The sequence below is a fragment of the Salvelinus namaycush genome, chromosome 14 (genome assembly GCF_016432855.1).
Source record: "Salvelinus namaycush isolate Seneca chromosome 14, SaNama_1.0, whole genome shotgun sequence".
Classification (NCBI taxonomy): Eukaryota; Metazoa; Chordata; class Actinopteri; order Salmoniformes; family Salmonidae; genus Salvelinus; species Salvelinus namaycush.
Window position 1 is genome coordinate 41,389,358 of NC_052320.1, and position 27,810 is coordinate 41,417,167.

At 42.9% G+C, this 27,810-nt stretch overlaps 1 protein-coding gene across 1 annotated transcript in view; it reads left to right on the top strand.

The window, feature by feature from the left end:
• slc12a5b (solute carrier family 12 member 5b) overlaps positions 1–27,810 on the top strand; it is a 44,865-nt gene that overhangs the window by 7,650 nt on the left and 9,405 nt on the right. Inside the window, exons 5-13 of the mRNA XM_039007498.1 lie at positions 11,283–11,337; positions 11,858–11,988; positions 12,620–12,867; positions 22,821–23,032; positions 23,196–23,363; positions 24,186–24,284; positions 25,753–25,810; positions 26,718–26,892; positions 27,682–27,800. Of these exons, the coding sequence (XP_038863426.1) occupies positions 11,283–11,337; positions 11,858–11,988; positions 12,620–12,867; positions 22,821–23,032; positions 23,196–23,363; positions 24,186–24,284; positions 25,753–25,810; positions 26,718–26,892; positions 27,682–27,800 (1,265 nt within the window). The remainder of the gene's footprint in view (positions 1–11,282; positions 11,338–11,857; positions 11,989–12,619; positions 12,868–22,820; positions 23,033–23,195; positions 23,364–24,185; positions 24,285–25,752; positions 25,811–26,717; positions 26,893–27,681; positions 27,801–27,810) is intronic.

Genomic DNA, 27,810 nt, shown 5'->3' on the forward strand with positions numbered 1-27,810 from the left:
ACAAAAATGGAAGAGGCAAGTGGAAGGGGGAAAAAGTAAGGAACTTGTCTGTCGTCCCTGCATTAAAGACCAAAAATGGTTAAAGAAATTTGTGATAAATAAAAATATATACCAGTTTCATTTAAGGACCAAAAAATTGACAGAGGTGCCATCTAAATTGTAAATATTTGGGAAGAGATGTACCGATTCCATGGCACATGGTTTATGAATTGACACACAAAACGACACCGGATTCAAAACTTAAACAAGAATTTTGTATAATACATATATATTTTTTCTTTAATTTACAATCTGTAGAAACTATGAGATGAGAAAGGTTCAGTACTTTTGTGAAGCATCACAGCACAGTTGAAAAATATCCAAAATGGATGGTGTTAAGCAATAGATGGGAGTGGTTGAATGGAGCTGAAGGGTGAGACTAATAACAACAAGAAAACAAATGTAAAACACACTGGGTCTGTAAAATGTGTATAGGTTCAGAACTTTTTTGAAATAGCACAGTTACAAATATAAATCAACTGGATGGACATCAGAAATAGAGGAAGAACAGGACTAACAATATATTTTTTTTTAAATAGATTGTTTCTGTAAAATGTGTATAGTATGTATAAACTGAAGGTAGAAGCCTAAGTGTTATTGTTATTTAGTTTACTCCAATTGGGGGAGGGGTGGTAGGGTTTGTGGGGAATAATAAAGATATATTCTAAAAACAGTGTGTATGTGTATATATGTATGTGTGTGTATATACAGTTAAAGTCGGAAGTTTACATACACCTTAGCCAAATACATTTCAACTCAGTTTTTCACAATTCCTGACATTTAATCCTAGTAAATATTCCCTGTTTTAGTTCAGTTAGGATCACCACTTTATTTTAAGAATGTGAAATGTCAGAATAATAGTAGAGAGAATGATTTATATCAGCTTTTATTTTGTAATCACATTCCCAGTGGGTCAGAAGTTTACATACACTCAATTAGTATTTGGCAGCATTGCCTTTAAATTGTTGACCCATTTGCGACCAAGCTTTAACTTCCTGACTGATGTCTTGAGATATTGCTTCAATATATCCACATAATTTTCCTGCCTCATGATGCAATCTATTTTGTGAAGTGCACCAGTTCCTCCTGCAGCAAAGTACCCCCACAACATGATGCTACCACCCCCATGCTTCACGGTTGGGATGGTGTTCTTTGGCTTGCAAGCCTCACCCTTTTTCCTCCAAACATAACGATGGTCATTATGGCCAAACAGTTCTATCTTTGTTTCATCAGACCAGAGGACATTTCTCCAAAAAGTATGATCTTTGTCCCCATGTGCAGTTGCAATCTGTAGTCTGGCTTTTTTTATGGCAGTTTTGGAGCAGTGGCTTCTTCCTTGCTGAGCGGCCTTTCAGGTTATGTCGATATAGGACTCGTTTTACTGTGGATATAGATACTTTTGTACCTGTTTCCTCCAGCATCTTCACAAGGTCCTTTGCTATTGTTCTGGGATTGATTTGCACTTTTCGCACCAAATTACATTCATCCCTAGGAGACAGAACGCGTCTCCTTCCTGAGCGGTATGACGGCTGCGTGGTCCCATTGTGTTAATACTTGCGTACTATTCTTTGTACAGATGAACGTAGTACCTTCAGGCATTTGGAAATTGCTCCCAAGGATGAACCAGACTTGTGGAGGCCTACCATTTTTTTCTGAGGTCTTGGCTGATTTCTCTTGATTTTCCCTTGATGTCAATCAAAGAGGCACTGAGTTTGAAGGTAAGCCTTGAAATACATCCACAGGTACACCTCCAATTTACTCAAATGATGTCAATTAGCCTATCAGAAGCTTCTAAAGCCATGACATCGTTTTCTGGAATTTAAACTTCTGACCCACTGGAATTGTGATACAGTGAGTTATAAGTGTCTGTAAACAATTGTTGGAAAAATTACTTGTGTTATGCACGAAGTAGATGTCCTAACTGACTTCCCAAAACCATAGTTCGTTAACAAGAAATTTGTGGAGTGGTTGTAAAACGAGTTTTAATTACTCCAACCTAAGTGTATGTAAACATCCGACTTCAACTCTATGTAGATAGATAGATATATTTACCCCAAAAATATATGGGGGATTGGAAATGATGGAGATAATTACATTGATGGAAGCTACAATCTATCTCCAATATTAAAGCTGATCCACCGCAACCCCCCAAAAAAAACAAAAAAAATGAATATTGTTGTCTAAAGTGCTGGGAAAGTCGTAAGAAGTTAGGGGGGGTAGTTAATGTGGTTACTAAAACAGCTGTATCAACAGATTAGCAGAATATATTTTTGTTCTCATTTCAGATATGAATAGCAGAGAAGTAGAGGAATATTTAATATACTCGAACTTTTATCTAGGTCGTTGGGAAAGTGGTCAAAATAGCTGATTTGTGTCAAAAGTTACGTTGTTTAGAGTGAATAGAATAGAATGCTGGGAGTCACAATGTCACACTGAGCCCTGTACAATGTTGAGGAAATCCCATGAAAGATTGACAAAAAGCTTAATAGTTTAAAAAGTTGAAAATATGTCAAAATGTTGTATACAAGCAACTTAATCAAGACCGGTCTACAAGTACTAAAGTCTGCACAGAGTTTCTAGCTTAAACGGTGTAAGAGGAGTAGCGTTCCAAATAATAAGAAGAAGTATGATGTAGATTTAAAGTGGGACGTTTGCTGTCACAAGTCCCATTAATTAGGGCCTTATCTGTGGTCCTCGGGTAGCATTACCAACTGATTAGGAGTCACTGAGCAGTGACTCCTACCACGCCTTTTGGATAGTGATGTGCAGTTATCAAACGATTCATTCTTTTTGAACTACTCTTTTCACTGACTCGAGAGTCATGATTTGTTTTTCTGAGTGATTTGTTCATTTTAGTCGTTCGTTTGACCTGCTGGCCGCACACGCTCCTCCGGCTTAGCGGCTCCAGAGACGTGCTCTGACCAACAACTGAGCATAGAGAACAAAAATGCGTGTTTAGAACTAATAATTGATCCCGTGGTGCAAGAATGTATGCAATTAATTGATTATTGAATGTTATGGACATAGCTTTGTAGAACAAAAACATATATAGCCTCTGCTTAACAAACTTGAACTTGAGAACAAATAGTTTGGGGGGCTACAAATGATATTGTGCCTATCACCCTCACGGCAAGAAATGCATTCCGCCAAAAGTCATTCGCAACCTAGTCTGGTTGCGGCCACAACTAGATCTTGTTTCAAATAGATCAATATATAATCTTATTTGTATGCCGAGCAATCAACAAATGTACATTGTTTAAAGCACACTTTTACAAGTCTCATACACAAATGACAAATCCAGTAAGCACCCTATGGTTAACGACATGTGAACGAGAGACGATTAGTTGTCAGAGAGACGAATTTCCCTTCACTACTGTTGGGCCCTGAGAGGGTCCCCTCTGCACTTACTACTCACCAGATTACGCACACGCACACGCACACGCACACGCACACGCACAGGCACACACACAGCTCCAGGCATATACACTGGAAACACAAACGGAAGAGTCACTTTACCCCTACCTACATGTACAAATTATCTCGACTAACCTGTACCCCTGCACATTGACTCAGTACTGGTATGCCCTGTATATACAGTGTATTCGGAAAGTTTTCAGACCCCTTGACTTTTTCAACGTTTTGTTACGTTACAGCCTTATTCTAAAATGTTCTAAAATGTTTATTTTTATTTAATCGATTTTATAATAAGGCTGTAGCCTAACAAAATGTGGGAAAATTCCAGGGGTCTGAATACTTTCCAAATGCACTGTTGCCTCCTCCCAAAGTTCTTTATTGTTATTTTATTGTGTTACTTTTATTTTATACTTTAGTTTATTTTGTATATATTATCTTAACTCTATTTCTTCAACTAAGCATTTCACAGTTTTCGGCGCATGTGACAAATAACATTTGATTTGATTTATTGTTTGAGCTCAATCATCTCTCTCTGTCACGTTTGTTATGTCACACTTTTTTTTGTCTCTCCCTGACTTCTTCTCTCTCCCTCTGTCCTGAGATCTATTTTCTTCAGTGTCTCTTTGTATCCATCGCTTTCCCTTTCTCCAGATATCTTGTTCTCTCTCCGTTCGACTCTTCCCTGATCTGTTCAGTATTTGTCTCTATCTAGCCATCTCTCTCTCTCCCCATGACTAGCTCTATCTTTCTTTGGCTAACTACCCCTCTCTCTTTTAATGATTGCCTCTCTCTAATACCATCCCTCATGCTCTACCTCCTTTTTTTTACTTTGTCCTTCTCGCCTTCTTCCTGACACCCCACAACTTTCTCTCTCTTCTGTCTTGTTTATTTACTGTCACCTTTCCCCTCTCACAGGCACCCTTCTACTCCTCTCATTCTCTATCTCTCATGATTCCATTCTTATGAGCGTAATTCCCCCTCCTTCTTTTCCCACCTCTCTCCATATCTGTCCCTTTCATTCTCTCTCCACTCTCCATTCTCACCCCCCTTCCTGCCCTCTCTGTCTTCCTGCCTCTCCCCCCTCTCTCTCTCCTCATTGTCATTCTGCCTTGTAGTTTTGTGAAATGCCCTACCTGCACTGAGCTTTAGCAGAGATGGTTGGTCTGCCTGCCCAAACATATAAATGATTAATCCTTTATTTAGCTGATGCCCTTTTCTCCTCTGGGGCTTTGGCACCCAGCTGAAAGGGCAGATTAAATAAGCAACACAGATTGGGTATACATAAACCACTGATCCAGGGTCAGCTATTTTTTCACCCATCGAACGGGTATGGTTATTTGGAGGTAGTGTCATCTGATCTTAGATCTGTGGTTAAGGGAAACTTCTATGTCAAGCCTGCAGATTATTCACACCTTAGTTATAAATATTGAAACTATTGATTGCTGTGATCTTCATCAAGGATGTTGATTAGATTGATGAGGCGTCAGTTTAGTTCAAGGTTGCATTGTGTATGTTGTCATGATCGATCATCAGCCAAATAGCTAAGAAACTGTTTGGAACCATCCTCCCAAAGTTCATACTCATACGGAAGTTTGGCATAAGGATGGAGCATCACAAACAATATATTATTAAGGTCAGGCACCACAGGCTAAAATTACAATTTTGAGATTTTGGGGTATTTTGGTCCATTAATATTAGTATTTTCAAAAAGTAGAAGTAAAAATGTCAAAAAGTTGATGAAAGTGTATACTTTTGTTGCTTAATTATATGTATTGTTATGTATTGAATGTATTGAATTGAATTATTATGTATTGAATGTATTGAAGTGTCACCACCTGTAAATGGACATACATGCATCATTTCAAAGCTCACTACATTGAATCACACATCATTTCATAGAGAATGTTACAAACTCATTATGTAGTAACTTAGTTTGGAGAGATGGTGATTGGGTCTAAATAGGTGTTTGGCATTTGGTAGTCTAAATTCAGTGTACTTATCTTTAACTGCCATTTTCCAAAAGGCAGACTCTTCCCACATGCCAACAAATTTTTCTAAGCCGCAGAACCATCTGCATTCATCAAATGTTGTGTATTTCTCATTAGACATGTTCTCCAGACTTACACTTAGGGAATTGTTCCGGCGCCGACAGAGATGGCCGCCTCGCTTCGCGTTCCTAGAAAACTATGCAGTATTTTGTTTTTTTACGTGTTATTTCTTACATTGGTACCCCAGGTAATCTTAGGTTTTATTACATACAGTCGGGAGGAACTACTGGATATAAGAGCAATGTCAACTCACCATCATTATGACCAGGAATACGACTTTCCCGAAGCGGATCCTCTGTTTTGCCCACCACCCAGGACAATGGATCGGATCCCAGCCGGTGAACCAAAACAACGTCGCCGTAAAAGGGGCAGACGAAGCGGTCTTCTGGTCAGGCTCCGGAGACGGGCACATCGCACACCGCTCCCGAGCATACTACTCGCCAATGTCCAGTCTCTTGACAACAAGGTTGATGAAATCCGAGCAAGGGTAGCATTCCAGAGAGACATAAGAGACTGTAACGTTCTTTGCTTCACGGAAACATGGCTCACTCGAGACACGCTATCGGAGTCGGTACAGCCAGCTGGTTTCTTCATGCATCGCGCCGACAGAAACAAGCATCTTTCTGGTAAGAAGAGGGGCGGGGGGGTATGCCTTATGATTAACGAGACGTGGTGTGATCATAACAACATACAGGAACTCAAGTCCTTCTGTTCACCTGACTTAGAATTCCTCGCAATCAAATGTCGACCGCATTATCTACCAAGGGAATTCTCTTCGATTATAATCACAGCCGTATATTTTCCCCCCCAAGCAGACACATCGATGGCCCTGAACAAACTTTATTTGACTCTATGTAAACTGGAAACCACGTATCCTGAGGCTGCATTCATTGTAGCTGGGAATTTTAACAAGGCTAATCTGAAAACAAGACTCCCTAAATTCTATCAGCATATCAATTGTACTACCAGGGCTGGTAAAACCCTAGATCATTGTTATTCTAACTTCCGCAACGCATATAAGGCCCTCCCCTGCCCTCCTTTTGGAAAAGCTGACCACGACTCCATTTTGTTGCTCCCAGCCTATAGACAGAGACTAAAACAGGAAGCTCCCGCGCTCAGGTCTGTTCAACGCTGGTCCGACAAATCTGATTCCACGCTTCAAGAATGCTCCGATCACGTGGACTGGGATATGTTTCCGCACTGCGTCAAACAACAACATTGACGAATACGCTGATTCGGTGAGCGAGTTTATTAGCAAGTGCATCGGCGATGTCGTACCCACAGCAACTATTAAAACATTCACAAATCAGAAACCGTGGATAGATGGCAGCATTTGCGCGAACCTGAAAGCGCGAACCACTGCTTTTAACCAGGGCAAGGTGACCGGAAACATGACCGAATACAAACAGTGTAGCTATTCCCTCCGCAAGGCAATCAAACAAGCTAAGCGTCAGTATAGAGACAAAGCAGAGTCGCAATTCAACGGCTCAGATACAAAAGGTATGTGGCAGGGTCTACAGTCAATCACGGATTACAAAAAGAAAACCAGCCCTGTCGTGGACCAGGATGTCTTGCTCCCAGACAGACTAAACAACTTCTTTGCTCGCTTTGAGGACAATACAGTGCCACTGACATGGCCCGCTACCAAAACCTGCAGACTCTCCTTCACTGCAGCCGACGTGAGTAAAACATTTAAACGTGTTAACCCTCGCAAGGCTGCAGGACCAGACGGCATCCCCAACCTCATCCGCAGAGCATGCGCAGACCAGCTGGCTGGTGTGTTTACGGACATATTCAATCAACCCTTATCCCAGTTTGCTGTTCCCACATGCTTCAAGAGGGCCACCATTGTTCCTGTTCCCCAGAAAACTAAGGTAACTGAGCTAAACGACTACAGCCCCGTAACACTCACTTCCGTCATCATGAAGTGCTTTGAGAGACTAGTCAAGAACCATATCACCTCCACCCTACCTGACACCCTAGACCCACTCCAATTTACTTACCGCCGCAATAGGTCCACAGACGACGCAATCTCAACCACACTGCACACTACCCTAACCCATCTGGACAAGAGGAATACCTATGTGAGAATGCTGTTCATCGACTACAGCTCAGCATTTAACACCATAGTACCCTCCAAACTCGTCATCAAGCTCAAGACCCTGGGTCTCGACCCCGCCCTGTGCAACTGGGTCCTGGACTTCCTGAGGGGACGCCACCAGGTGGTGAGGGTAGGTAACAACATCTCCACCCCGCTGATCCTCAACACTGGGGCCCCACAAGGGTGCGTTCTGAGCCCTCTCCTGTACTCCCTGTTCACCCACGACTGCGTGGCCATGCACGCCTCCAACTCAATCATCAAGTTTGCAGATGGTAGTGGTAGGCTTGATTACCAACAACGACGAGACGGCCTACAGGGAGGAGGTGAGGGCCCTCGGAGTGTGGTGTCAGGAAAATAACCTCACACTCAACGTCAACAAAACAAAGGCGATGATCGTGGACTTCAGGAAACAGCAGAGGGAGCACCCCCCTATCCACATCGACGGGACAGTAGTGGAGAGAGTAGAAAGTTTTAAGTTCCTCGACGTACACATCACGGACAAACTGAAATGGTCCAACCACACAGACAGCGTTGTGAAGAAGGCTCAACAACGCCTCTTCAACCTCAGGAGGCTGAAGAAATGTGGCTTGTCATCAAAAACACTCACAAACTTTTACAGATGCACAATAGAGAGCATCCTGTCGGGCTGTATCACCGCCTGGTATGGCAACTGCTCCGCCCACAACCGTAAGGCTCTCCAGAGGGTAGTGAAGTCTGCACAACGCATCACCGGGGGCAAACTACCTGCCCTCCAGGACACCTACACCACCCGATGTCACAGGAAGGCCATAAAGATCATCAAGGGCAACAGCCACCCGAGCCACAGCCTGTTCACCCCGCTATCATCCAGAAGGCGAGGTCAGTACAGGTGCATCAAAGCAGGGACCGAGAGACTGAAAAACAGCTTCTATCTCAAGGCCATCAGACTGTTAAACAGCCACCACTAACATTGAGTGGCTGCTGCCAACATACTGACTCAACTCCAGCCACTTTAATAATGGAAAAATTGATGAAAAAAATTCAGCACTAGCCACTTTAACCTCTAACGAGCCTCAACCCCGGATCCGGGATCACCCCCCACCCCCCCCCCCCCCCCCCCACACTGATTAGCATCGCTAGCATAGCGTCACAATTAAATAGTAGCATCTAAATATCATTAAATCACAAGTCCAAGACACCTAATGAAAGATACAGATCTTGTGAATAAAGCCACCATTTCAGATTTTTAAAATGTTTTACAGGGAAGACACAATATGTAAATCTATTAGCTAAACACGTTAGCAAAAGACACCATTTTTCTTTGTCCACCATTTTTTCTCTCCACCAGTAGCTATCACCAATTCGGCTAAACTAAGATATTGATAGCCACTAACCAAGAAAAAACCTCATCAGATGACAGTCTGATAACATATTTATGGTATAGGATAGGTTTTGTTAGAAAAATGTGCATATTTCAGGTATAAATCATAGTTTGCCATTGCAGCCACCATCACAAATCTCACCAAAGCGACTAGAATTACTACAGAGAGCAACTTGTATTACCAATTTACTCATCATAAAACATTTCTTAAAAATACACAGCACATAGCAATGGAAAGACACAGATCTTGTGAATTCAGACAACATTTCAGATTTTCTAAGTGTTTTACGGCGAAAACACAATAAATCGTTATATTAGCATACCACATATGCAAACGTTACCCCAGCATGAATTCAAGCCAAAGAGAGCGATATCGTTATCATCGCCAAAATATATTAATTTTTTCACTAACCTTCTCAGAATTCTTCCGATGACACTCCTGTAACATCATATTACAACATACATATAGAGTTTGTTCGAAAATGTGCATATTTAGCCATAAAAAACCGTGGTTATACAATGAAAATAGTAGCAAAACAAGCCTGAAAATGTCGGTCGCCATCTTTGAGTGATCTAGTTTAATCAATAGCTAATCATATACTTGACAAAAAAATACAGGGTTGACAGGAATCGAAAGACAAATTAGTTCTTAATGCAATCGCTGATTTACATTTTTTTAATTATCCTTACTTTTCAATACAGGTTGCGCCAAGCGAAGCTATACAAAACAAAATGGCGACATAAGCGTTTAACATTTTTCGACAGAAACACGATTTATCATCATAAATTGTTCTTACTGTGAGCTGTTCTTCCATCAGAATCTTGGGCAAAGAATCCTTTCTTGGGTCTAATCGTCTTTTGGTCGAAAGCTGTCCTCTTGCCATGTGGAAATGCCCACTAACGTTCGGCATGAACTGGAAACGTGCCCAGCGGTTCAAAGTGTCTCAGAAATAAATGCCTCAAAATCGCACTAAACGGATATAAATTGCTATAAAACGGTTTAAATTAACTACCTTATGATGTTTTTAACACCTCTAACGAGTAAAAACATGACCAGAGAAATATTACTGGCTAAACAAAAGCTTGGAAGGAGGCGAGTCCGACGTCCTTCGTGCGCCAGGCGCAGGCAGCAAAGGGAAGCTACTTCCGGTATTTGCTGTTTTATACAGCCCCTGATTGCGCAATCGACTCCATTCAAAGCGTCATCACGTACTGACATCCAGGGGAAGACGTAAGAAGTGTCTGTTTCTCCATAGCATTTACAGGGACCTTTAAACTGACTCCAGATCAGGGGCCAAGATGTCTGAAATCTGACTCCCTATCATGAAAAGTGCTGTAGATTGAGTTCTGTTTCACTCAGAGACAAAATTCCAACGGCTATAGAAACTAGAGAGTGTTTTCTATCCAATAATAATAATAATATGCATATTGTACGAGCAAGAATTGAGTAGGAAGCCGTTTAATCTATACCATCTACTGCATCTTGTCATCTTTATGTAATACATGTATCACTAGCCACTTTAAACAATGCCACTTTTATATGTTTACATACCCTACATTACTCATCTCATATGTATATACTGTACTCTATACCATCTACTGCATCGTGCCTATGCCGTTCTGTACCATCACTCATTCATATATTTTCATGTACATATTCTTCATCCTTTTACACTTGTGCGTATAAGGTAGTTGTTGTGAAATTGTTCGGTTAGATTACTCGTTGGTTATTACTGCATTGTCAGAACTAGAAAGACAAGCATTTCGCTACACTCGCATTAACATCTGCTAACCATGTGTGTGACAAATAAAAATGTATTTGATTTGTTGATATGATGTCAAAGTTTTATTCTAGATTACATTTTCTTTTTTTTAAAAGCACCCAAAGTGCAATTTACATACCTTTCTTTTGTATTTTACAAATAGAAAGATGAAAAACGTAATTATCCACAATCTGCTATGTGTAAGTCCTGGAGTGTCTTAACAAAATGAAACCAAAAGGCTGACATCATCCAGGGTGCAGAAAAATGTATTTGAGTGCTGTGCAAATACTGTAGATGCATATTTCATGAGATGTCATTTCCTATTTTAATCCAATATTTCAGAAGAATTTGTAATACAAAAAAGTATTACATTTGTGTCCACATTCAACTGGTAAAAGTTGACTGTGATATGATTAAAGGGGTGTAATTACCCTATGAGGGTGTGGTGCCTTGCCTTAAACTGTTTAACTAAGAATCATCACTCTGCAGCTGAGGGCTAAAATAGATGTAACTGCTCCATTTTATAATAGTGTTATCTCCCCTCTGTCTCCTCTCAGACCATGCTGACAGCTATCTCCATGAGTGCTATCGCCACAAACGGAGTGGTGCCAGGTGAGTGTGTATCACAGGCACACCTTGGTGCGTGCATGAATGGAAGGTCTTGGTGACGCATGGCAATCTTGTTGTTTTTTCCAACCACTTAGGTTTTCACATCTGATATGGCTCTGGTCTGTGATAGGACAGTTAATGCTAGCATGGCTAAATCAGAACCACACTGTACTAGCACCCCTTCTATCGTCTGTACAAAGTATGAAAGTGTTGAAGTGTGAAAGTGTGAAACATCAGAAACCTTTCTATTTCTTTTCGTAAACTCAAACTATTCTGTGCCTATCCATAGAGTCATGATACTGTATAGAAAGGCTAGGGCTTTTTTCCTGATAAGCTCTATCTAACATGCCAAAGCAATGTCTATGCAGCACTATGTTTCTGTTGACAAACTACTACTTCTGCATATTCAAGCCCGAAGTCTTCAGACTTATGTGCAGACCTGGGGTTTATCATTGAAAACAATATTGCTGAGATCGAGCCAAAGAGGAATGCCAATGGTTGTGTTTGTGTTTGTGTCTTTCAGCCGGAGGCTCCTACTACATGATCTCCCGTTCCCTTGGCCCTGAGTTTGGCGGAGCTGTCGGAATTTGCTTCTATCTGGGAACTACTTTTGCAGGTGCAATGTACATCCTTGGTGCCATCGAACTTCTGCTGGTAAGGAAAGATGATTGCTATTGTTTTATTGTTTTGTTTGCTATCTGTTTTCTTTCCCCCTGTGCCTTGTGTCCAGCGTTTTATTTTGGGGGCGAGACCACATGCAATAATGATGAATGCAGGAGGAAGATGTTTGTTCTTCTGCCTACAGATTGTGGTGCAATAGATTATGCCAAAAATTATCCATTAAATACAATCAATTATGTTGATACCTTTTCATTTTAGACAAATATGAAAAGCTGTTGCAATTCCTGATAATATCTAAATTATAATTGATTAATTCAGCAAGCTGTCACACTCACAGAAAACTGTTCATTTGTTAGTGCCTTGTCTGTGCCATTATAATGATATAAAAGAAATCCATTATCCACTACATTTATATGATTTCGACAATGTTTGAGATAATATCTGATTTCTATTCCCACACCCTCTCACTCACTCCCTGTTTCCTTTTTTCTCCTCATCCTTTTCTGTCGCTCGCTCCCACTTTCCCTCCATCCTCGTCCCACCATCTGTCATTTTTAACACACCCTTTCTCTCCCTCCATCCTATTCTTACTCTCTTTTCTCTTCCTCTCTCCTTTTCCCTCCACCTCCCTTTCTCTCTCTCCCTCCATCTTTCCCTTCTCCAGATCTACATCCTCCCCCAGGCAGCCATTTTTAAGATGGAGGGTCTGGAGGGGGCTGATATGGAGGCAGCGATGCTGAACAACATGCGTGTATACGGCACCATTGTGCTCAGTTTCATGGCCACGGTGGTGTTTGTGGGGGTCAAATATGTCAACAAGCTGGCTCTGGTCTTCCTGGCCTGCGTCATTCTGTCCATCCTGGCTGTCTATGCTGGGGTCATCAAGACGGCCTTTGAACCCCCTGTTTTCCCGTAAGTTTGACCTGACTGAGCCTTGTGCTGGTGCATGCTGGTGTCCTTTACATGCTCTCCCATACACATTGGTGCTTCCAAAACTTTTTCCTGCTGTTGCTCACTTACACCCAAACCAGACAATGACCCTCAACATGGGGGCCCCTCAGGGGTGCGTGCAAAGTCCCCTCCTGTACTCCCTGTTCACTCACGACTGCATGGCCGCACACGACTCCAACACCATCATTAAGTTTGCTGACGACACAACGGTGGTTGAGCTGATCAACGACGATTAGACGGCCTATACAGAGAAGGTTAGTGACCTGGCAGTGTGGTGCCAGGACAACAACCTCACCATTAACATCAGCAAAACAAAGGAGCTGATCGTGGACTAAAGGAAACTGAGGGCCGAGCACACCCCCATCCACATTGATGGGCTGTAGTGGAGCATGTTGAGAGCTTCAAGTCCCTCAGAGTCCATATCACTAAGGTCCACACACCCCAACACAGTCGTGAAGAAGGCACGACAAAGGCTCTTCCCACTCAGGAGGACTGAAAAAATTCAGCAAGTTATACAGCTGCACCATCAGAGAAAGGTCCTAAAAATTGTCTCCAGCTACCCAAGTCATAGTCTGTTCTTTCTGCTACTGCACGGCAAGCGGTACCGATGCACCAAGTCCGGAATCAACAGGACCCTCAACAGCTTCCACCCCCAAGCCATAAGACTGTCAAATAGTTCACCAATTATAGCTACCCAGACTATCTGCATTGACCCTTTTTGCACTAACTCTTTTAACTCATCACATATGCTGCTGCTGCTAATGTTTATCATCTACCCTGTTGCCTAGTCGCCTTATTCCTACCTGTGTACATATCTACCTCAAACACCTCGTACCCATGCACATCGACTCGTTACTCGAACTCGTGTATATTGCCAAGTTATCGTTACTCATTGTGTATTTATCCCTCATGTTATTATTTTGCTATTATTTTAAAATATTCTCTCTGCGTTGTTGGGAAGGGCCCGTAAGTAAGCATTTCACTGTTAGTCTACACCTGTTGTTTACGAAGCAAGAGACAAATTACAATTTATTTGTTTGGATTTCAGCGACACGTTGCTTGTGCGAGCGTTCCAAAATAAATTGACTTGTACATGTTATTCAATCATTTCATCCACACTCCTTGCGCACTCCTTGCGCGCTGCAGAGCCGGGCGCTAAAATGTGAATGAAGAGACTGTAACGGTTTTCTTTGTCTGAAGAACAGGAATCGGACCAAAGCACAGTGTGGTAAGTGTTCATGCTTTTTATTGAAACTGAACACTAATAACAAAATAACAAAGAGAATAACCGAAACCGAAACAGTCCTGTCAGGTGCAAAACACTAAACAGAAAATAACTACCCACAAAAAGGAAAAGGCTACCTAAGTATGGTTCTCAATCAGAGACAATGATAGACAGCTGCCTCTGAGAACCACACCCGGCCAAACATAGAAAAATGAACATAGAATAACCACCCAAATCACACCCTGACCAAACCAAAATAGAGACATAAAAAGCTCTCTATGGTCAGGGCGTGACAGTACCCCCCCCCCCCCAAAGGTGCGGACTCCGGCCGCAAAACCTGAACCTATAGGGGAAGGTCTGGGTGGGCATTTCTCCGCGGTGGCGGCTCTGGTGCGGGACGTAGCCCCCGCTCCACCTCGCCGCCGACCCTGGACTGGGGACCGTCGTAGCGGGCCCGGACTGGGCACCCTCGTAGCGGGCCCCGGACTGGGGACCCTAGTAGCGGGACTCGGACTGGGCATCCTCGTTGGAGGCTCCGGACTGGACGGCGTCGCTGGAGGCTCCGGACTGGAGGGCGTCGCTGGAGGCTCCGGACTGGAGGGCATCGCTGGAGGCTCCGGACTGGAGGGCGTCGCTGGAGGGAGGAGACGCAGAGGGCTGCCACAGGGCCCACCAGGCTGGGGAGACCTACAGGAGGCCTGGTGCGTAGAGGAGGCACAGGATGAACCGGGCTGTCGGGGAGCACTGGAGCTCTGGTGCGCAGCCTTGGCACCACTCCTCCAGGCTGAATGCCCACTTTAGCCCGGCCCCTCCAGACTGCAGGCACAGGTCGAACCGGGCTGTGGGGGAGCACTGGAGATCTGGTGCTTACCACTTGCACCTCTCTACTTGGCTCAATGCCCACTTTAGCCCGGCACGGGCGGAGCACAGGCATAGGACGAACTGAACCGTCCCAGCGCCCCGGAGACACAGTACGCAGAGCCGGCGCAGGATACCCTGGGCCGAAACGGCGCACCGGAGACCAAGCGCGCTGAGCTGGCACAATCCGCCCTGGCTGGAGGCCCACTCTCGCATGGCACTTGCGGGGGGCTGGCATATTGCGCTCCGGGCTATGCGCGCGCACTGGAGACACCGTGCGTTTTACCGCATAACGCGGTGCCTGACCAGTACCACGCTGCTTCCGGTAAGCACGGGGAGTTGGCTCAGGTCTATCGCCTGACTCCGCCAATCTCCCCGTGTGCCGCCCCCCCCAAAAAATTGGGAGGCTGCCTGTCGTGCCTGCTGCGCTGCCTTGCCTCATATCGCCGCCTCTCAGCTTTAGCTGCCTCCAGTTCTTCTTTCAGGCGGCGATATTCCCCAGCCTGTCTCCAGGGTCCCTGTCCGTCCAATATCTCCTCCCATGTCCAGGAGTCCTGAACCCTCTGCTCCTCCATACCACGCTGCTTGGTCGGCTTGTGGTGGGTAGTTCTGTAACGGTTTTCTTCGTCTGAAGAACAGGAATCGGACCAAAGCGCAGTGTGGTAAGTGTTCATGCTTTTTATTGAAACTGAACACTAATAACAAAATAACAAAGAGAATAACCGAAACCGAAACAGTCCTGTCAGGTGCAAAACACTAAACAGAAAGTAACTACCCACAAAACACAGGTGGGAAAAGGCTACCTAAATATGGTTCTCAATCAGAGACAACGATAGACAGCTGCCTCTGATTGAGAACCACACCCGGCCAAGCACAAAGAAATAGAAAACATAGAAAATGAACATAGAATGCCCACCCAAATAACACCCTGACCAAACCAAAATAGAGACATAAAAAGCTCTCTACGGTCAGGGCGTGACAGAGACAGCAGAACAGCGTGGGTAATTGACAAAGAAGGGAACAGAGTTTACCAAGAAGCAACTTTTTCAAATTATCCTTCATGGAGGTAAGATGTTTTGATTTCATAACGGAAAGAGCAGGTTCTTACAAGGTTTCTAAAACACATACAGTACAAGTCAAAAGTTTGGACACTATCAGAACTCAGAATAAGACCCAGATGCAGACAGCTAGAGTCACAGATTTATTGACCCAAACAGGGGGCAGGCAAAAGATAGGTCAAAGGCAGGCAGAGGTCCGTAATCCAGGGCAGAGTCAAAAAGGTACAGGCAGGTTCGGGGTCAGGACAGGCAGAAGTTCATAAACGGGTCAGTCAGGCAGGTAGAGCTCAACAGGCAGGCTCGGGGTCAGGTCAGGCAGAATGGTCAGAACTAGGGAACAGAACTTGAGAAAGCAGGGAGCCGGGAAAACACACTAGTAAGATCTGACAAGACAAGACGAACTGGCAACAGACAAACCGAGAACACAGGTATAAATACACTGGGGATAATGAGGAAGGTGGGTGACACCTGGAGGGGGGTGGAGACAAGCACAAAGACAGGTTAAACAGATCAGGGTGTGACAGACACACCTACTCATTCAAGGATCTTTCCTTTTTTTGGTTACTACATGATTCCATTTGTCGGATTTCATAGTTATGATGTCTTCACTATTATTCTACAATGTAGAAAATAGTATAAATAGTGTTAAACAACTCAAAATATATTTTATATTTGAGATTCTTCAAAGTAGCCACCCTTTGCCTTGATGACAGCTTTGCACACTCTTGGCATTATCTCAACCAGCTTCACCTGGAATTAATTTCCAACAGTCTTAAAGGAGTTCCAAAATATGCTCAGCAATTGTTGGCTAGCATTTCCTTCACTCTGCGGTCCAACTCACACCAAACCATATCAACTGGGTTGAGGTCGGGTGATTGTGGCGGCAAGGTCATCTGATAAAGCACTCCATCACTCCCCTTCTTGTTCAAATATCCCTTACAAAGCCGGGAGGTGTGATGAGTCATTGTCCTGTTGAAAAACAATTGATAATCCCACTAAACGCAAACCAGATGGAATGACGTATCGCTGCAGAATGCTGTGGTACCCATGCTGGTTAAGTGTGCTGCAATTTCTGAGGCTGGTAATTCTAATGAACTTATCCTCTGCAGCAGAGGATGGGTTGTCCTTTCCCGTGGCGGTCCTCATGAGAGACAGTTTCATCATAGCGCTGAATGTTTTTTGCGACTGCGCTTGAAGAAACTTTCAAATTTCTTGAAATTTTCCATATTGACTGACCTTCATGTCTTAAAGTAATGATGGACTGTCGTTTCTCTTTGCTTGTTTGAGCTGTTCTTGCCATAATATGGACTTGGTATTTTACCAAATAGGGCTATATTCTGTATACCACCCCTACCTTGTCACAACACAACTGATTGGCTCAAATGCATTAAGAAGGAAAAAAATTCCACAAATTAACTTTTAACAAGGCACACCTGTTAATTGAAATGCATTCCAGGAGACTACCTCATTAAGCTGGTTGAGAGAATGCCAAGACTGTGAAAAGCTGTCATCAAGGCAAAGGGTGGCTACTAATATAAAATATATCTTTATTTGTTCAGCACTTTTTTTGGTTACTACATGATTCCATATGTGTTATTTCATAGTGTTTATGTCTTCACTATTATTCTACAATGTAGAAAATAGTAAAAAATTAAGAAAAACCCTTGAATGAGTAGGTGTGTCCAAACTTTTAACTGGTACTGTTCATTTGCCAAACAACTCTTAAAATTAAGGGATGCGATATTTCAAATATCATTTTTTATTGAATATTACGTCCGTTGTTCCATGCATTCTACAAGTGAGAACTTGCAGCAGTATAGCCATAGGCCACTAAGCACAGACTAGTAACATAATAAAACTATAATATTATGTTCTTTTGAAATAAAATGTATTCATTTTTTATGCTTCTAAAGTCCTCCCTTAACAAAATTAAAATACATTTCTTTGTGATGTTGTATAACACTTGAATTGTGGTGTTTTTAGTTTTTTTTACAGTAACTTAAACTAAAGAAAGTATTTTTTCGTATTCTAATGTATTCTAATATTCTAACCTTCATAATGTATGTATGACGTATTAATTTGACTGTTTTGACTTTGGCTCAGAACGCATTGCTCGATGCCCAGCTTTTCTAGAGTTAATAGTCAGAATAGAGAAACATACGAGTGTCTGGGTTTTCGCTGCTGGTCATTCGAGTCAAGTGCAGGAGAGCAGAGATAGGTGATCAGGCGACTTTATTTGCCAAGAGCAATAACAGACGGGCGCAAACAGCTACACAACTCCAGCCAACCAGCAAAAGTGACAAGCGCATAATACCGTCAAGAATACAACCATAAGTTTCACCAAACAACCATAAGTTTTACAGGCAATGCCCAGGGTGAAAAAAACAGACTGGCGTGATACAATAAACACAATACAAAAACAATTCCACACAAAACATGGGGGGAACAGAGGAATATATATGTGCAGTGTGATTAGGGAATGTAAACCAGGTGTACGGGGAACAAGACAAAACAAATGGAACAAAAAAATTGGAACGGCGATGGCTAGAAGACCGGTGATATCGACCGTCAAACGCCGCTCGGACAAGGAGAGGAGCCGACTTCGGCGGAAGTCGTGACAGCGAGTTCTTCAAAGATCCAGAAAAAAATGATCATATGCATTTCTGGTGAAATAACCCAATGTTCATCTCCCAGGAACAATTAGCTAGCAATTGCAAGCTAGCAAAATGTCAATGAATGTTTCATGTGTGTTCGACATGCCCCCAAATTAATTAAGTTGATTTTGATATTTTAACCTGTGTGTTACCAACGTCGGGTGCTTCCATGTCATGGTTTGCATTTTCAACATCCTAATCAAATAGACTATGTCAATATCGACAAACAGAAAATAAATCCGTCCCTACCTTGTACCCGGTATCTAAGTTTAGGCTTGACAGTCTTCGAATGTCATTACACCTTTTGGTGTTTCGTAGCAGATATACGTTCATCAAATGGAGTGGCCGGTGCACAGTTTGGATGCTGGAATTATATTTTGGACAAAAGTGCGCAGGTAGCCTACAGGACTCATTTGAAGTAGCCTAATCAGATTAAAACATTGTGACTTAACATAAAGTTAATAGACAAATATGTAGGCTGTGTTGAAGCGTTAGGTTCTAGGTGCGCGAGGAATAGCCACTCGGAATTGGAGAAGAGGCAGAGTGCGTGTTAAACTTTGCTGTATAACTGGGCCTGCCGGGATCATATGTGGCCACATTATTATAGGATGACTTGGAAGAATGGTCACCCGCAACAGACAAGCTCATCTCAGTATCATCATTTAAAATACAGCTAGACTGGCCTTCCACTGTGCATTTCTATACTGTATCAACTGTCGGGAGTAGACCCACGACTGATCGGAATGGAATGAAACATTCAAATGACAGCGCTTTTGCGCCATTACTCAAATGACATTTTCATTGCAGTTTACAGCCTAGTGTCGGGATTTTGTACTCACTTGAAAACAATAATGGAATTATTCATTGCATTGTGGTGTTGTCTATATCATTTTATTGTCCCTAAACAAAATCAATAGGGGAGCTTTTTGAGCTGCATGTCTCGTTGTTCTTTCATGCATTATGACACACCTGGCCTCTCCCCTGCTTATCAGCAATTCCTTCTAGTTCTTGTGGATTTACAGTATATATAAAATTGGTGCAGATTAAATTATTTTATGTGTGGTAACTTTGCTAGTTAACCTATTGCAGATCTGGACAAACAATCCACCTACCACTTCTGCCACTACAGTGGGGCAAAAAAGTATTTAGTCAGCCACCAATTGTGCAAGTTCTCCCACTTAAAAAGATGAGAGAGGCCTGTAATTTTCATCATAGGTACACTTCAACTATGACAGACCAAATGAGGAAAAAAAATCCAGAAAAACACATTGTAGGATTTTTAATGAATTTATTTGCAAATTATGGTGGAAAATAAGTATTTGGTCACCTACAAACAAGCAAGATTTCTGGCTCTCACAGACCTGTAACTTCTTCTTTAAGAGGCTCCTCTGTCCTCCACTCGTTACCTGTATTAATGGCACCTGTTTGAACTTGTTACCAGTATAAAAGACACCTGTCCACAACCTCAAACAGTCACACTCCAAACTCCACTATGGCCAAGACCAAAGAGCTGTCAAAGGACACCAGAAACAAAATTGTAGACCTGCACCAGGCTGGGAAGACTGAATCTGCAATAGGTAAGCAGCTTGGTTTGAAGAAATCAACTGTGGGAGCAATTATTAGGAAATGGAAGACATACAAGACCACTGATAATCTCCCTCGATCTGGGGCTCCACGCAAGATCTCATCCCGTGGGGTCAAAATGAGCACAAGAACGGTGAGCAAAAATCCCAGAACCACACGGGGGGACCTAGTGAATGACATGCAGAGTGCTGGGACCAAAGTAACAAAGCCTACCATCAGTAACACACTACGCCGCCAGGGACTCAAATCCTGCAGTGCCAGACGTGTCCCCCTGCTTAAGCCAGTACATGTCCAGGCCCGTCTGAAGTTTGCTAGAGAGCATTTGGATGATCCAGAAGAAGATTGGGAGAATGTCATATGGTCAGATGAAACCAAAATATAACTTTTTGGTAAAAACTCAACTCGTCGTGTTTGGAGGACAAAGAATGCTGAGTTGCATCCAAAGAACACCATACCTACTGTGAAGCATGGGGGTGGAAACATCATGCTTTGGGGCTGTTTTTCTGCAAAGGGACCAGGACGACTGATCCGTGTAAAGGAAAGAATGAATGGGGCCATGTATCGTGAGATTTTGAGTGAAAACATCCTTCCATCAGCAAGGGCATTGAAGATGAAACGTGGCTGGGTCTTTCAGCATGACAATGATCCCAAACACACCGCCCGGGCAACGAAGGAGTGGCTTCGTAAGAAGCATTTCAAGGTCCTGGAGTGGCCTAGCCAGTCTCCAGATCTCAACCCCATAGAAAATCTTTGGAGGGAGTTGAAAGTCTGTGTTGCCCAGCAACAGCCCCAAAACATCACTGCTCTAGAGGAGATCTGCATGGAGGAATGGGCCAAAATACCAGCAACAGTGTGTGAAAACCTTGTGAAGACTTACAGAAAACGTTTGACCTCTGTCATTGCCAACAAAGGGTATATAACAAAGTATTGAGATAAACTTTTGTTATTGACCAAATACTTATTTTCCACCATAATTTGCAAATAAATTCATAAAAAATCCTACAATGTGATTTTCTGGATTTTTTTTCTCATTTTGTCTGTCATAGTTGAAGTGTACCTATGATGAAAATTACAGGCCTCTCTCATCTTTTTAAGTGGGAGAACTTGCACAATTGGTGGCTGACTAAATACTTTTTTGCCCCACTGTATGAATGGTGGATAGAGGACAAGGTAGACTATATTGACATGTGGTATGGTTAGCATAGTGCATAAGGGAAGCAGACGAGGAAATTTGCCAAAGATGGAATCTATTATATAGTAACGCCTGCAAAATAGTGAATGTAAACCAGGAGGAAAATGCACTACCCTCCCGTGCCTAATAAAAAACACACTCAACCCTCCCAAAAGCTAAAAGAAAACCCACCTATTTTGGACCACCCTCCACCCTAGTAACTGAGTGTAAAACACATTAAGAACACCTGAGTGTACAAAACATTAGGAAACACATTCCTAATATTGAGTTGCACCCTTTTTTGGCCCATGTTGACTCCAATGCTTCCCACAGTTGTGTCAAGTTGGCTGGATGTCCTTTTGGTGGTGAACCATTCTTGATACTCATGGGAAAGAGAAAAACCCAGCAGCGTTGCAGTTCTTGATTCAAACCGGTGTGTTTTGCACCTACTACGTACCATACCCCATTCAAAGGCCCTTAAATCTTTTGTCTTGCTCAATCACCCACGGAATGGCACACAAACACAATCAATCTCTCAATTATCTCAAGGTTAAAACATCCTTCTTTATCATGTCTCCTCCCCTTCATCTGTGTTGATTGAAGTGAATTTAACAAGTGACATCAATAAGGGATAATAGTTTTCACCTGGATTCACCTGGTCAGTCTATGTGATGGAAAAAGCAGATTCATAACGTTTTGTACACTCAGTATAGATGACTGGGTTGTAGAGGACAGCACTCTTGGCAAAGAAGGTTGGGGATGGTCATCATGACAGGGCTGAAGTTGGTTCCTTGATTGGTAAAGATGTACCAGGCCACTGTGGCGTAGGGCATCCAGCATGCCAAAAACGAGATGACCATTACGTTCACTTACTTCTCTGACCTCTGAGTGGTCTCTGACTCCCCCCTCACCCCAGTAATTTTCAAACTGTCCCTTACAGATCGAATCCGCATTAGGGGAAACAGTGCCACTGTTCACCCCAGTGTATTTGTTATTATTTTTGTTTTGTTCATGAAAACGGACGAGAGGAGCATTCGGCAGCGTGGTAAAATAAATTGCAGTGCATATCCTGCTGTCCTCGTGCAATGATGTCTGAGGGGGAAAAAACAATATTCGTTGTTAAGGATTCCAGCTTTAAAGCTTTCGGAGCTTTACAAACCAAACAAACGAAACCACGATGACCTTGTCTCTAGCCATAAGCACAAAGCAACCAGCGGATTTTGATTTGTTTGTTTAATGTTTACTCCATTCACTCAATCAAGCCATGTGCCTTGCATAGTTATGTTGATTTATGTTGTGCTTTCCCCAACCTCTAAATAAATAAGGAGCTAATGATTATGTCATGTCTGTCCTACCCGCTACAGCGTGTGTATCCTGGGGAACCGCACTCTGATCTCCAAGGGGTTTGACGTTTGTGCCAAGGTCATTGAGCGGGACAACGGCACAGTCACCACCAAACTGTGGAAGATTTTCTGTGACTCCGAGTTCCTCAATGCTACCTGTGATGAATACTTTGTAAACAACAACGTTTCTGAGATCCAGGGTATCCCAGGGGTCAGCAGTGGTATACTGGCTGGTAAGAGGTGCCCATTCAGAACGTATTGTAATCGAATGTAGTCTGTAGTAGAGCGATGTACTGGTACTCCACAAGAGGTATGTAATTATCTCTCTACTCTCTCTGTCTCTCTCTCTTTCTCTTTCTCTATTCTCTCTCTCTACTCTCTCTCTCTCTCACACAGAGAATCTGTTTGGTTACTACCTGGAGAAGGGAGATTTCTTGGAGAAGCGGGGGATCTCTGCCATGCAGGATCCTGAAGCTATCGTCACCAACTCCAACCGTTACGTCCTGGCTGATATCACCAGCTTCTTCACCCTGCTGGTGGGGATCTACTTCCCCTCCGTCACAGGTTAGTCACTGGGTCAAGGGTCAGGAGTCACTGCTGGGGACCGACTAGGTCAAGCTTATCCCAAAAAGACAGTATAGGTACAGGCTTTTGTTTCAGCCAAGCAGTAACCTGATTTATCTAATAACTTATATTAAGTTATTATAATTACATTAAAAATGTTACCTTATGAATTCAAAGTAAATACCAGATCAAAAGCACCACTCCTAGACCCAAGGAAACCAGCGAGAAACATTATTCCTGTTGTAATATCCACTTCATGGTGACAAATAGTGCCGTGAGAGTCTCTCCACAGGCCCAAATGCAGAGAGAGAGAGAGAGAAATACATTCCACAACTGATGACACAAAAGGAGCTGAATAGGGCGAAATGAGAGGAAGTAGAATTTCTGCCTAAAACCACATCAGCAGAAATTCTGGGGAATACATGAGTCACATTCCCACTATCATCCCAATGGCATAACAGCTGAATAAAATGCCCATTGTGTATGAACATTTGCTCTGTGACATACAGTATAGTATTATCAGTACTCATGTTTTGTGAGAGCTGCTCCTGGTTTGTTGAACACAGCACCAGTTTGCTGGATCATTTTTATAAACACAGTTGCTACAAGTAAAGAATACGTTTTGTTAAGGTCTTTTATCGAAAATTCTATTTGTTTTTTTGTTGTGCCTCCACTTTTTCACTTTCCAAAAAGCACTCCCTAGCACAGTATAATGAAAAAAGTCAAACGTGTGAAACAGAGGACAAGCCATTTCACATCAAGTGTGAAGGATGAGAATTGGTCCTGTTTAATCCTGTTTATATCTGTTCCTCTGCCTCCCAGGCATCATGGCTGGCTCCAACCGCTCTGGAGACCTGCGTGATGCCCAGAAGTCCATCCCCATAGGCACCATAGCAGCCATCACCACTACTTCTATAGTGTGTATCCTTTACTTAAGCCATAATGCGTAAAAATAAGTAAAAATAAGGGTTTTGTCATACCTGTGGTATACGGTCTGATATACCACGGCTGTCAGCCAATCAGCATGCAGGGTTCGAACCACCCGGTTTATAATACAGTATATACAGTGCATTCGGAAAGTATTCAGACACCTTGACTTTTTCCACATTTTGTTACACGACATCCTTATTCGAAAATTGATTCAATAGTTTTTCCCCTCATCAATCTCCACACAATACCCAATAATGACAAAGCAAAAACAGGTTTTTAGACAATTTTGCAAGTTTATTACAAATAAAAAAAATAAAAAAAAGTATTCAGACCCTTTACTCAGTACTTTGTTAAAGAACCTTTGGCAGCGATTACAGCCTCGAGTCTTCTTCGGTATGACGCTACAAGCTTGGCACACCTGTATTTGGGGAGTTTCTCCCATTCTTCTCTGAAGATCCTCTCAAAACCTGTCAGGTTGGTTGGGGAGCGTTGCTGCACCTTAATTTTTAGGTCTCTCCAGAGATGTTCGATCGGCTTCAAGTCTGGGCTCTGGCTGGGCCACTCAAGGACATTCAGAGACCGTTCCTGAAGCCACTCCTGCGTTGTCTTGACTGTGTGTTTAGGATCATTATCCTATTGGAAGGTGAACCATCGCCCCAGTCTGAGGTCCTGAGCGCTCTGGAGCAGATTTTCATCAAGGATCTCTCTTTACTTTGCTCCATTCATCTTTCCCACGATCCTGCCTAGTCTCCCAGTCCCTGCCGCTGAAAAATATCCCAACAGCATGATACTGCCAGCACCATGCTTCACCGTAGGGATGGTGCCAGGTTTCCTCCAGATGTGACGCTTGTCATTCAGGCCAAAGAGTTCATTTTGGTTTCATCCGACCAGAGAATCTTGTTTCTCATAGTCTGAGAGTCCTTTTGGCAAACTCCAAGCAGCCTGTAATGTGCCTTTTACTGAGGAGTGGCTTCCGTCTGGCCACTCTACCATAAAAACCTGATTGGTGGAGTGCTGCAGGTTGTCTTTCTGGAAGGTTATCCCATCTCCACAGAGGGACACTGGAGGTCTGTCAGAGTGACCATCAGGTCTTGGTCACCTCCTTGACCAAAGCCCTTCTCCCCCGATTGCTCAGTTTGGCCGGGCGGACAGCTATTGGAAGAGTCTTGGTGGTTCCCCTGGCAGTTCTACTGGAAGCGGAGCTGTCCATGGTTCTGAAACATGGTCCACTGCCAGTATTACTGAAGCGATGCTGTCCATTGCGCTGAAATCTGATTTGTACTTTCTCAGGGACTGCTGACGATAATACGCTGGAATAGTAACTATACTTTGTTTGAATAAACAATATGAAGCATTTGATCCTTTATTTAGGTTTATATTTCCTTGAGCTTTTGTAAATGCTCAGCTAACTTTGTTTGGGAGACAGTCTGCAGGTGTATTCCTTCACTGCTTCTCTCAGACATGTCTGCAGTGGTCCTGTTCGGGGCCTGTATTGAAGGGGTGGTCCTGAGGGACAAGTGAGTCATTAGTATTCTCCTATACATCCATTGCCTTCATTATTACTATACAGTGCCTAGTGAAAGTCTACAACCTCTTGCACAGTCTTCCCATTTTTCTGCCTTAAATTAAAACTAAAAAGGGAATACATTAGATTTTTTTTACAGATCTACACAACCTACTCCACATTTTCAAAGTAAAATTTTTTTCTCTCCAAATGATTAATAATAAAGATAATAATAAATGTCTTGATTGCATACGTTTTCACTCCATAGAGTAAATACTTGATAGAAGCAGCTTTGGCAGCCATTACAGATGTGAATCATTTTGAATAAGATTTTATCAACCTTGCACAACTCTAAGTGCAATGTATCCATTGCTTTTATTTAAATTGATCAAGCTCAGTAAACTTGGTTGTGAATCATTGATGGACAGCAATATTCAAACCTTGTCTCTGATTAAAGTGATGACTGAGACTGGACCATTCAGGAATCCTCACCACCTCTTGGAAAGCCATTCTGGAGTGACATTGGCATTAAAATGTGTATAGTTGTCTTGCTGAAAAATGAAACTCTGTCCCAGGGTTAGGTAAGTTATTACCTGGGCTTTGCTCCATATTAACTCTGGGGCATGAAGACATACGCAATCAATACATCAATCCCTTTTTAGATGTAATTTTCAGGCAGCAAAATGTGAAGACTGCGCAAGGGGTGTGTAGACTTTCACTAGCGACTGTAACTAACATACTCCCACTAATTTTCTATGTAATCAGATACAAAACATAGAACAACAAATAACTTTCAAAACACTGAGAATCCAAAAAACAGTTGTGTACACTGAATGTATTATGCAATGGAAGAGGCCAGTTGTTATAGCAAAAACATGAATTGAAAAAGGCAACTTAGAAATCTATCACTCTGACCTCAGGTTCGGTGAGGGGGTGAACGGTAACCTTGTGATTGGTACGTTGGCTTGGCCATCTCCATGGGTCATCGTGATTGGATCCTTCTTCTCCACCTGTGGGGCTGGGCTTCAGAGTTTGACTGGAGCGCCACGCCTCCTGCAGGCCATTTCTCGCGATAGCGTCATCCCTTTCCTTAAAGTGAGTACACACACACACACACACATTCATATAAAGGCAAATAAAACACTCTTTCACAACCACGCTAGCACAGCTATTTCTTGGAGTGGTCAATCAGCGAACGCGCACACACAACATTGGTAATGATCTGTATAGTAAATTTACTGTATACTATTACCAGAACCACAGCTACTACTGTTTTAATACCACATAGAGATTGTATCTGTTTGTTCCGAGCAATGTAAGTCCACTCTATTCAAATACCTCTCAAGTGTGTAGGAGCTAGCAGTGATTACTTATGTATGGCCCTACTATAGTCCAGGCTCAGGTTGACTTGCTGTGATGGAAGCTGTCTTTACCCCCCCTGCCAAACCCACCGTCTGCAGCTTGTGGGTAGATAGTGATTAATCACCCTGCAGCAGGGACCAGTGTGACCTGAATGAGAGAAAAGGAGACACTGAAACTCCTACTGTCCACTCAATTTTATACTACAATGTGCTGTGATTTAGGTTCAGGTGTGTGTGTGTGTGTGTGCATGCATGTGTGTTATTTTATTTTTTTATTTAACCTTTATTTTACTAGGCAAGTCAGTTAAGAACAAATTCTTATTTACAATGACAGCCTACCCCGGCCAAACCCAATTGTGCACCGCCCTATGGGACTCCCAATCACAGCCGGTTGTGAAACAGCCTGGAATCAAACCAGGCTCTGTAGTGACACCTCTAGCACTGAGATGCAGTGCCTTAGCCCGCTGCACCACTCGGGATAGTTAATAGTTCATTGTATCTCACTGTTGTGTGTTGTCTGTAGGTGTTTGGGCATGGCAAGGCCAACGGAGAGCCTACCTGGGCCCTGCTTCTCACAGCTAGTATCTGTGAGATTGGCATAATCATCGCCTCTCTGGACGCTGTTGCCCCCATCCTCTCCATGTAAGACAAT